This window comes from Branchiostoma floridae, chromosome 15, assembly GCF_000003815.2.
Source record: "Branchiostoma floridae strain S238N-H82 chromosome 15, Bfl_VNyyK, whole genome shotgun sequence".
Taxonomy (NCBI): Eukaryota; Metazoa; Chordata; class Leptocardii; order Amphioxiformes; family Branchiostomatidae; genus Branchiostoma; species Branchiostoma floridae.
Window position 1 is genome coordinate 717,717 of NC_049993.1, and position 12,760 is coordinate 730,476.

A 12,760-nucleotide genomic window follows, 5' to 3' on the forward strand; every position below is an offset into this window, starting at 1 on the left:
CAAGGTTCACGGGAAATAATACAGACTGACGACGAGTCTGCGAGTTCTAAATTATGAGGAGGCATGACCTGATGCCGACGAAGAAATGGCAGAGTTCCTCCCTTCCCGTCAGGGTCATGCCTCCTCATAATTTAGAGCTCGCAGACTCGTCGTCCGATCGATTTTCGCCTAATGTGAGGGGGGTATTACTACAATGCATAGCCTCTAACCCAATAGGTTAGGTCTGATAGCATGTACATGCACATGCACTGCAGTACGTAATAAATGAACTTTGACACAAAAGTGTGTTGGCATCCATCTGTCTCGGAATACAATGGTAGGCAGACAGTAACTCGCCGTCTGTCTAGCCTGCACCTGACTTTTTAAGGTGAAGGAGGGGTGTGCACTTTCTTCTCCACCCACTCGTCTACTGCCGCATCCTCTCGTCTACTGTCCCACAGGGACAAGACACAAAAGTACATTGTACTTAAAGCTACTGGCTCACCGGTCTTTTCTGACCTTCTGTAAGAATGAACTTTAAGGACAATGTACTTAAAGCTAAATGACTCATCGCTATTTTCTGACCTTTTGTAAGAATGAACTTTAAGGACAATGTACTTAAAGCTAATGACTCATCGCTATTTTCTGACCTTTTGTAAGAATGAACTTTAAGGACAATGTACTTAAAGCTAATGACTCATCGCTATTTTCTGACCTTTTGTAAGAATGAACTTTAAGGACATATAATCTTGCCTAGAGGCAGTTAGTGGGTGTGACCTGACCGTACGTACGTACCTCTGATCCCGCTACAGTTAGTGGGTGTGACCTGACCGTACGTACGTACCTCTGATCCCGCTGTCACACACCCAGATCAGCGGGAACTGTGACGCTCGATAGCCTGGCATCAAGTTGTTGATCTTGGGGTTGATGCCAACACGCTCCCCTCCTGCATAGAACAGCACACACAAATATTAATAACTTTCCATGGACATGGACCACAAAATGTTTAATGTTCACAGACTGACAGGACTTATGAATTCTTTCTATTTTACCTGCAATGTTGGAGCGAGCTCACCGGAGTGAGTGAGTGAGTGAGTGAGTGAGTGGAAGTTATCAAGAATTTCCACATGACATGGATGACACCTACACACTTTACAATCCTGCCCCTTCTGAACTCCAGGCAAAGGTTTCCAACAAAGCTGAGGTGGAATCATTATTGACCCGTACGTCATCCAAGTTGGGTTTAATAATTGACTCAGATTTCAAAATCTAGGCACTTTTGTGCTCACATGAGTGTCCAGAGGAGGCCCTCCATGAAATTAAGGAGTCACTGTTGTTTGTAGTGCATAAACTGTAAACTGCCAAATGGGATAGAACACCAGTGTAGGGAAAAACAGTACAAGCTGCTTATCTGGTTGGCAGCATTACTCAGGTGCAAATGAATGCCTAGCTTCAGATAGGGACGTCCCACATGCAGATAGAGGTAAATGGAGGTCCCGTGTTTGGGAATCTCTGAGTCACACCCCACACACGTTTAACAACCCACTACGCCTTTGGAGAAAGAGTTTAGACGCAAGCCCTGGTGTGTGACGGTGCAAATCCTTCTGTCTGGAGTTGTGAATTCACTGCAAATCACCCGGATAGAGGCTTGGCAAACCTCTGTCCTGTATCAGCCTTACAGTGATTTACACTTGTCACCAGGATGGGAGACCTGGTGCATCTTGTATCAGCCTTGAAAGGGTATGCAACTTCGTAAGGGGAGGTTTAACCCACAAGGTGCGGTATAACCCTGTTTGTTGATTACCTACCTATCTGGAAATATTTCTTTGATCCAAACACACCATGATGGACTGATTTTGGTAAGTGTGGTGGGTTTAATGAGCTGAAGGTGTGACTCTCCATTTACAATCTATGCAAATACAAGGGATGTCCCCAACTGAAACTTGGCACTAAATCACTTAATTACACCAAACTAGAGGAACGAAATTGGAGTCAGGAATTCGAACTAGGAACCTACTGTTTCTGAGTCAACAACTCTGACCACAAGGCCTTGTGTGGTCTATGTGTGGTGTATGTGTGGTGTATGTGTGGATGTTCCATCAATCCATTTTTACTCACCAACAAATATCTGACAGGGCACGGAGGGAAACTCCTTCTTTAGCTGCTGCAGTAGGTCGAGAACTGGATCTCCGTTGTCTTGCACACAAAATAAAATCTCAAACTGTACAGAAGAAAACAGAAATTCCATCATTATGTATATGTACATGTAACAGATACTTATTGGTAATACATAGTAACATTTACATGTAAGTACAGTACATTGTATATGGCTCTACTCAACAATGCTTTACATGTACAAAATGTACATTGTACATGCATGACATTACAAACAGATAAAGCTATTTGAGATGAATGTTTCTAATATAATTGTGTCACTATGTGGTGCCTGCTTGATGTTTTAATGTACACAATCAACAGTAGAAGGAAGTCCAGGATCTGTTTTTTCTATTCGTTTGATTTTATATATATCAAAAGTTAGAAATTCACCGTTGAAAACATCGACAAGTCTGGCATGTTGCTTAGTGTCTTTTTTCATATTCATTTTCATATTCATTTTTATTTATTTCTTGCAAGGCCATGTTGATGGATTCAATCGATGACATCTGCACATACATCACTTTTGGCCATTTCCAAAAACAAAACAAAAACGAGCATATAATTCACAAAGCAGCTGCAGAAGGAACAAATATATGCCACAGAAAAATCTCATAGCACAGTAAAGTTAACTTCAAGGTCAAAGATGATGTGAAAGAACAAACATGAAAAATCTATTATTCTATCATATAATGATATATCATATCGTAAGCTGTACGTATGTTAAGCCATTTGTTCAACCTTCCTGACCTATTAGATTTCATTATGAAGGCATTTTTTTGGCTTATTAATGGCTTTTTTTAATTGCAGATGTCATCCAATTTTCTTAATAATCAAATCAACATGGCCCGTAAATATAGCAGGGCTCGAAATACTTTTTTCTACATACCTGCACTGGTGCAGGTAACATTGAAAATTACCTGCACCAGATAAATTTTACCTGCACCACTTTGAATTTAGGAGGTATGGTTCATACTAAAATTGTTCAGAAACCATTTGCTACATTTTCTTTTATACATAGGTGTTAACAGTCAAAGCAGCAAATACTAGTAACAATCCACATACACCTGCATCATAGGACATTTATGCGTAAAACCCAGTACATGGACCAGTGCAGGTTAGGTGCAGGTAGACACCAGAAATACCTGCACAGCTCTAATTTTACCTGCACTAACCTGCATATACAGGTGGTATTTTGAGCCCTGTAGTTATTCATGATTGGGTAATAGTACATATGCGAGACTCACCTGTGGATAATCTAATTTAAAAAAGGTTTCTAAGTTGCTCCTGAGGTTGGGATCCACACCTGTGAGAGGTTTTAGGATAGAAACACCTGGAACCTCTGTCTTCATAAGGAAGGCTGGGGGAGGGGGGCGGTGCAACTTGTATCTCCTGCAGAAGGGAAAAATAAACACTGTGAAAACAAGTACATTTGCTATTATGGCCCTTAGAAGTATGTCAACATAAACCTCAAAGTGCCGCGAGCTTTAAGATATCATTCATGAGGAACCCTTTAGGGTACCCACTGGGAGTAATACATGAATGAGACCATTAACACAAGTTTATTCAGCCATTTTGTTTTGGATAGATACTGTTGAGTGCACACTCAGAGTAATACATCAATGAGACCTCAAGTAGACCCTAACCAGAAAGGTCATGACTAAGATCAAAACACTTGGTCCAAAATCTGGGGCAGGCAAATCTAGGACCTCTTGCCTGGCCTTGGCTTGTCCTACATGTAATTATATTAAGTGTATGTGATGAAAAGTTGATGGGGAGGGGGCTAGCATGAGTGGAATTCCCATGGGAGTGACCACTAAAGATGACCTTCATTCCACAAAAAGCTCTAGAATATGGTAAAAAAAAATTTATTATTGATCATTTCACTCAATCATCTTCACCATTCAGAACCTAAGTTCTTTGTTTCGGGTATCATTATCATGAAATTTAGTAGTATTGAGTATTGCAATCCTAGAATCCATATGAAAAATTTGTTGACTCCCGAATTCAACTTAAGTTAAAGGAAAATTATCAGGGTTGGAAATACTGAGTTTATCTGCACTGAACACAAAATTGGAGCTGGGCACCTACAATGTAGTTTTGGACAGTGGGTACATCTAGATAAGATACTCGACATGTGTGTAAGGTTATGTATGTAAAACTAAAAGTATCTAGTAGTATACAGCATATTCTTGTTTATTACATGTAAGTGGGAAAAAAGACAAATGTTTGTCTCAACTCACTTGTTTTTAGTTAGAATTCCAGGCATTTGTACCCATATTTTATTCTGTGATCCTACACATTTTGGTTTGGTACACCATTGACAATTCAACTTGTTCTCATTGTTGTCTTGCTAAATTTCACTCAAGAAATCTAAAAGAACCAAGGCGGTGTGACCTATAAAAATACCTACTTGTAGTAGTACTACATAAGCAAATGTATGCCAAGGAGACTGAAGCAATTAAATCATTATTACTACAGTGAGCACTACTGTAAATGCAGAAATGTTTGTGATGGTTTTATGTTTGCAATTTTCGCAGTGACCACTTTACCGCAAACTTAAAACCACCGCAAACATTTTTCCATTACGGTTTAAGCCTACAGTCTATGGCGCTACCGCGAACTACCAAAAACCACTGCGAAAACTCCATTTTCCTTCTAACGTGAAATTAAATCCCCTCCAAATTCAATGCGTTTACAGTATACACCGTTTCCCCTGTATTCTCTATGCGAAAGCAAACCTCACTGTTTACTGTTAATCAGAACTGTCGTCCTTGTAGCTGAGAAGACGTCTCCGCTTACAAGATATACAGAGGAACCAATTAACACAAAGGTAACAACAAACAAAGCATGCTGAACCTGTCACACAACACTGTACACAATAGTCCAAGGACTTGTGCCTGAGGGTGATTCCAATTGACCCTGTATGTATGTACTGTAAATACAGAAACTTTCGCGCTGGTTTAATGGTCGCGGTTTTTGCGGTGGCCGCTTCTTTCACTGCAAACTTTTTTCCATGGCAATAAGAGACTACAGTCCATGGTGCTACCCCAAACTTAAAACCACTGCGAAATGTCCCTTTTCCAGCTACCAGGAAATTAAATCCCCGCAAACTTAAATGCATTTACAGTACATGCAGAGCAAAGGTGGCACCATGAAATTTCATATGGGGAGGGGGGCAGATCTAAATTTTGCTGAGCTGTTTTCACCTCTTTCTAAGCACTGAGATGTGGCAATCCTAGGGGCTTGAGAGGAATGTTGAAATCTTGATGCTCTGATTCTAAAGTGTGATATTTCCCGCATTTTTGCTGAATCCCCCTATTTCTTAAAGGCTGTATCATTGCCTGTATGGTATGTTTGCTGAATGTTCATGGCATATACTACCACTGAAACCTATCATTCATAATCCTGATAAAAGAGATGTATTTGTGAAGGTAATCCAAAAAGACCCCGTGTAATCACCAGCTTATATTATTATTACCCACAGAAATGTAATTAAAAAGTTTGCGAACAAACGATAAACTGAGGAACTTTCTGAACCTACCGATTAGCATATCATCAGTTTTTATGTTTACCTCCACAAAAGGAAACATTTTGCGTTCGTTCAGTTCTTTCATCCTCTTCTTCTTCTCCAGGCAAATAAGGTCAATGACCTGGATCACTGTCACCATGGTTACCGATAAAGTAAGTGTAAGTTGTCACCTATCATGCTGGGTGTTAACAACATATTTAGGGGACTTTATCTGGTTGGGGTGTTGGTTCTGCCCCTTTTGATTTTTCTTATGTTTAGAAGATAAAAATCATGTTGGATATAAATGGACATTTCCAAAACTCAGATTATCACAAATTTTATGATATAAGGAGGCTTTCTCTTGCAGAGGTGGCTGAGAAAAGGAAATATGAATTATTATAATGATTGTCAGGTTTTGGTAGTGTCAGACAGGTAACCAGCATGAAATACCACCTTCTTTTTACTTGGGCATTCAGATCTGGTTCAACAGATATAGACCTCTATTCTACTATCCTCCATGGTCTGGTGCTTTCCCCCACTATGTTTATCATCATCATCATCACCATCATTATCAACAACTACTAGTAGGGGCCTAGTACAAAACCATTTTTCCTTGTTCAACATCATCATATTATCATCATCCTGTGTATGGATTAGAATGATATTTTGTTGGTGATGATAGTGTAACAGTGGTGTTCAAGTACTGCCTATGGTCCTTGCCCAAGGGCACTAGTGCTTTTGTGGCGACGGTGATAGCGTTCGTGATTTGTGATCTGCCGACCCCGGTTCGATTCCGGGTAGGGGGCATGTTGTTTCTTTCTGTTCTACTCGCCCCTCTGGTTGTTTCAATAAGGCTACACACAGGTGAACACAGTACTTAGTACTGTACTGTGCAGCAGCCTCAGGTCATACTAGTAAAAGGTGAGTACCAGGCACAGGTGAACACTGAGTACCAGTACAGCTGCCTCAGGTCATACTAGTAGTAAAAGGTACAAATGATGCTGTATATTCTTCTCTCAATACTGTGGATTGATTCATAATGGCTCCCCCTCCCCCATGAGGGTCAAAATTCTCACAGTGTATTTGTAATTAGAGCATGCACATGCTTTCACAAACACCTATTGTTCCAGCAAGGTAAACTTAAAGGTATTAGGAAATCCACAAGCAAACATGATAGTTTAAGTAATGAATGAATATAATCACTGTGAACCCGCTAATTACGTGTAACGTAATCACTGTGAACCCGCTAATTACATGTATAGTAGAAACATAAACAGAAGGAGATTGTTGATCTTTGAAGCGACAACAACCACTCCCATTATCCTGATCCAGGCACATTCTTGTCTATATCGTCAGCTTAAAAAATCTGTTCCCTAGATAAGATATATGTGTGTGTGTGTGTGCCACTGTGTTTCTTATGTGTGCATGTAATGTGTCTGTGTGTACTGGTAAAGGTGTATGTACTTGTGTATGTACTAGTATGAATGTATGTGTGCATGTGCATCATGTGTGTGCAGGTGAGTGTGTATGTAGAGAGCAATGGCATTTGTTTGGCTGTAGGCTATACAGCACTAGTAATCAATACAAGTGTGCATGTAAAAGTGTTTGTATTTTTATATATCGCTACGTGTATGTGTGTGGGGAGTATAGTTTGTTTGTAGTATTGCTGTATGTGTATGTGCTATGTGGAAGGGTGTGTCTGTGTATTTAGGGTGACTGTGCATGATAAGTAGTGGTGTTGGTGTGTATGATTTAGTGTGTGTGTTTGTGTGTGTGTGTGCGTGCACACGTGCGTGTGAGTGTGAGTGTGTGTGTGTGTGTGTGTGTGTGTGTACTGGTAAAGGTGAATGCTTGTGTACATGCGTGGTTGCACGAGGATGTCCCCCTGCATTTTCTAATACAACAATCAGCTAGCCTGGACAGTATAATAATAAATGATGCTCTTCTTGACTGGGATCATCCTAACACACTCATTACATGTAAACATTTATCCGGGTGTCAGTACTGATACAACACTGAGATCTTGGTGATGTTCATTCATTCAAAGTGGCTGAAGTGGGCCAGTGTCGTTACTTCAGCTTAGTTTGACGTTTTCATAATTTGATGAGGCTGGCCTAACCAAAATCAAACTAGGACGAGTTTAGAGTGTGTGGTATTTACGTAAAGAAATCGTATTTAGCCCAAACGGCTAATTCCATAAGGAATCGTGTTTTTGGTACAAATTTGTGCCACCCGACTGCCCAAAGGATCGGTCATGTTCCTATTACACAACACAGAGTCTGACATGCTTGGACTCTCAACCAGACACCAACACGTGAAAAAACCTTCTATCCTTGAAGATCTATTCCTACAAGTACAAACAGAGCTCCAAAAACAGCAGTTTTGTTTGCTAGAATGTCCACAAATAACGGCTAACGGACCTGTCCTTACGGTCATCCCAGACCCGGCGAAAGGCGGATCATTTGAACACATCGAGGAACAGCAGAACACGCATATGTATGAGAAGGGAAGGTGTAGATAACCTTACATTCTATGTACGTACGAATGAAAACATCTACTTACCCATAGATAAGTGCTATGATGTGGGTGAACCATATAAGACAGAAACAGCCTAGGACGAGCGCGGCCACGACGTCTGCTACACCCACCGACATCATCGGGTCCGCCATCTTTCTTCTGTAAACAACCCACAAACCACTGCGCAGGGCGACCCTGGTACTGAGTAGTCTCCGCTAACGGGAGGAATGATTATCCACTTTCATCTTAATGAGTCCCATTACAAGTACATTTTACTCCACACAGGCTATATTTTATGGTAAAGTATATGCATTCTTATATGAGTGTTATTAAGAGATACTAAAGTATCAGCTGAATAAGTATTGTCGTACTTTGAATGAAAAATGATTTGTATTGAATTTGAGTCATTCCTTTAGAATAGTTGAACTATATGTTCTTCCGGTGGGGCATTAGTCATAGGCACAGGGTGCACGTCATGCGGATCACACCATTCAACATTTGTTTGAACAACATGGCCGCGCCAGGTAACGGGCGGCACAGCCTGTCACCTGATACACGCAAACAATACTCCTCCAACGGAATCATGCTCCACAGACACCGCCACGCCTAGCAACGGCTGTTCTCCATCAACAAACACAGATCATGATTTTCTTGGCAACCACCTTGCGGTGACAATGATGTCACAAAAGTGTCGTAAACTAATAAAAAGCGATATCTTAAGACCCTAATTTACCCCAATTAAGTTAGATGTGTTCTTAGTAGTTGCTAAGAGACTTGACAACAGCGATAGTTTATGCTTCATACATGTATTAGGTTGGAAGGCGATGACGTCATTGCACTTACGCGTCCTTGGCATTCTCCGCAGATAACAATACCTGTGAAGAAGTGGATAACAACTTTAACATTTCTGACACGATAGCAGAGATTTATTTCTGTCACAGCATCTTACATACGTCATATACTTCCGTACGGTTTAACGCTGAAACTGAAAATTGGGACAAATAATATCCAGGCATTTGATAAATGTAACTTTAGTGAAAGCAGTCAAGATCAGTCAAACGTTACCATGGGTGCCTAATTAGCATTTGCACGAACCCTATGAGAGTTGTACGAACATTATGCGATACGCACAAATCACTATGCGAAACCACACGAACCTTATGAAAATCACAGGAATCACTATGCCGCATTGCGAAAACTTACGAACCTTATGTGATTTGCATGAATCACTACGCGACACACACGAACCTTATGCGATTTGCACGAACCTTCTGCGAAACCGGCCGACCACCGCCGGGTCACGAGACATTTCGTCCTTGGCATAAGCTTTGTGTAGATCACATAAGGTTCGTACGTTTTCGCATAGTGATTCGTGTGATTTTCATAAGGTTCGTGCGTTTTCGCATAGTGATTCGTGCGTATCACATAATATTCGTACGAATCTCATAGGGTTCGTGCAAATGTTTAGGCACCCCTGGTTACGATATAATGAGATATCCAATAGTCAACAACGAAATAGGTTTCATATGTTTTAATCGTTAAAATTCAAGCATATGACTCCAATTGTGACGTGGTACAGTTGGACTATGATCATTATCAAGTCTTTTGGTTTCCTTGCGTGGCGTATAATAAAGTTCTCGGGACAAATCAGGAAATGTACAGTTAAGACGTCTAAGGCAGATAAATGTGACCACATGATCTGATTTCCCGTATGTTACCTGGATTTTTTGTTTGACAAACTCCTGATTTTAGGTCCCTTAGGAATAGGATAAGGCCACAACAAGTTATGGATGACATATAATAATAATATCCTTTACAGGCTCCAAGAGGACGCAAAACAATGAGGGTAAAAAACAATTGCAAGTTACATGGCTAGATTATAAAAATAGACACGATAAACGCCGTAACAAGAACTGAAGCGAGAAACATGGTATCACAGCCAACATGTCTTTAGTTTTGTATTCAAGATTCATTCACCGGCCTTTCTGGGGCCATTTTTAGACGGTCGATTTTCAACTACGAGAATACTAGTACGCCGTGAAGGAAATATGCCGCGAAAGGAAAAATGCCAGGAAAGGAATATATGTCGGGAAGCTTGTACTCGCCCCCAGTAGTAGTAGTACAGGTACAGTAGTAGTAGTTGTAGTAGTAGTAGTACAAGTACAGTAGTGGTAGTACAAGCTTCCCGGCATATGCTTTCCCGGCATTTTTCCTTTCGCGGCATATTACCTTCACGGCGTATTCTCTCAGTTGAAAATCGACCTAAAATCACCCCCCCCCCAACATCTTCCGCCAATTAATTATGCAATGCCCCCAGAAAGGCCGATGAAGGTGGCTATGTATTCAACAGGTGCACAAAGTGACACTAGTGTGGTAGACTGGTACCATTTACCAATTGACAACTACAGTCAAGGTTCCACATTGGTGTCACTTTATCGAACTTAGTTTTACTTCTACAGCTACGGTCATGGCTACATGTACCTCACCAGTGTACAAGTACAATCAAGGCTACCAAGCGATATGTCTTCCCATTTTTGTAGCCTCTCGTCATGTTAACCGTTTCCGGTGGGAACCATTCTTTCTTTTTTCCCTCACAATGAAAGTAATGAGCGCAATGATGTCTTCCATAAGATTTATTTGTTATGGCCTAATATGCATATACTGAACATTTAAAAAGAACCTCAAATTTGTCAGGAATACATGGAGAAGTTACTGGTATGAGGTTTTATATTGAAAAATATAACAACTTGGGGGTTTTCTTCAGTATACTGTCGCATTTAAGTTGGCGGGGATTTAATTTCGCGGTAGCGGGAAAAAGGATTTTTCGCTGTGGATTTTAGTTCGCGGTAACACCATAGACTGCAGTCTAATACCATGGGGATGGGGGGGGGGGGCTACGAATGATAATTCCTTGGCTCTACCGTCTATGATATGGTGCAATGAGAGTAGACGCTATCTTTTAGATTCAGATTCAGCTTTATTTTTCATTGACTCTGCATGTGTGATATTGAATATTAGATACAACAAGCATGGTGTTTAAAAAAAAAACTCAGGCGACGAATGGTTACGATGGAATAATTTGTTTTATTATGAACATCATTAGTGATAAACTACCACTATTCTGTGTGACAATTCATATACAATAAGATTAAACATAGACAATAAAACCTGTACAATTTAAGTAACGAAAAGTATGGTTTCTTTTAAAACAAGTGCTTTGGGTGTGTAAAAGTTTTTTTCTAGTTATTTGAATGTGCAGAAGGCGGTCCGTCAAGGGTTGTTGAGTGATGAAATTCATTCCGTCCATTTCAACATCACTGACTTGACGGGTCGCAAGACAAAGTATTGTTTATATCAAATGGATGTTTAAAAAGAAAAAAAAAAGGACAATTGAAAAAATACTCCCTCCTTAGACTCGAAGCCGGGTCGAACCGGGAGCCCTTGCACTTACCACTGAGCTACTTCCTACAACAAGGGTTCGGAGACCTCATACCTCCTAGTTAACCGCTAGACTGTTATTTTGAATGATTTCGAATAATTAAAACCAAATCATCATCACAAACGCTAGTGAAACAAGAGTTAGGAGACCTCATACCTCCATGAAATATTCTAATTATGCAAATGACTTTCACATCTGCATAATTCATGCTTGGTTATGTACACCTTTAACTAACTTACACAGGTCACAAGGTTAACAATCCAATCACTTACAACATGTACATGAATTAGGACACTTTCACATTAATTTTATGTAATATCATGCAAATCAGCAAATTTGCATAATTGATATCGCCTTATCTTCAACCTACCACAAACTACGCATGTTACAGGTATTTGAGTCCTATAATGGAAAACACTGTACATATAGACTTTTCTCATTAAGTATGCAAATTTATGCATAACTTGCTTTTCATTATGTACATCTCTTTCAAAGATACATGCATGCTAAATATCATGGAAATCCATAATTCCTATCTTCCGTTAAGCTCCTTGGATGATTTTGACAAAATTGCCTCTGCAGTTCCAGAGCAAGCCGCTAGGGGGCCAAAATATACATTAACGGATCCGTTATATATTTAATACACTTTTTCTTGATATCAGAAGCTATCTACCACCATAAAATCAAGACCATAGCATGTCAAGGTCATAAGATACAACAACAACAAAAATTCTGCTGCAGTACCAAGGTGACATACCTGGGGGCCCAAAATCGACCCTAAACTTCGTCTTTTGAACTCCTGCCTACATACCAAATACCATTTCAATTCATCAAGAGGTTCTTGATTTATGGCACGGCAAAGCTTGAACATGTCCGTTCATTCCACGATTCCAACGTCCAATCTGCAGCCGCAAGATGCAACTAGAGTTCGGCGACCTCATACCTCCATGAAAATTTAGAGCTTTCGTAAATTTATAGTATGGTTTATTTCTTCTTCACCACTTTACACGGTACAGAATGGCAGGGCCATGGCCCTGAATTGCACTGTCGTGTTACATTTATTAAAATCGAAGACAATTATTAAAAACGATGTTCGTACATCAGCGAATATTGCACGTTAGCGAATATTGCACATAGTATTTACATATATTACACACAGT

General features: G+C 40.2%; 1 protein-coding gene across 1 annotated transcript in view; it reads right to left on the minus strand.

Annotated features, from left to right (window-relative positions):
• Positions 1-8,371, minus strand: part of LOC118432531 (ceramide glucosyltransferase-like) — a 17,142-nt gene extending 8,771 nt beyond the window's left edge. Inside the window, exons 1-4 of the mRNA XM_035844146.1 lie at positions 8,207-8,371; positions 3,381-3,525; positions 2,098-2,200; positions 824-925 (exon numbers count right to left, since the gene is read on the minus strand). Of these exons, the coding sequence (XP_035700039.1) occupies positions 824-925; positions 2,098-2,200; positions 3,381-3,525; positions 8,207-8,313 (457 nt within the window). The 5' untranslated portion in view covers positions 8,314-8,371. The remainder of the gene's footprint in view (positions 1-823; positions 926-2,097; positions 2,201-3,380; positions 3,526-8,206) is intronic.
• Between the last annotated feature and the right edge of the window lie 4,389 nt (positions 8,372-12,760).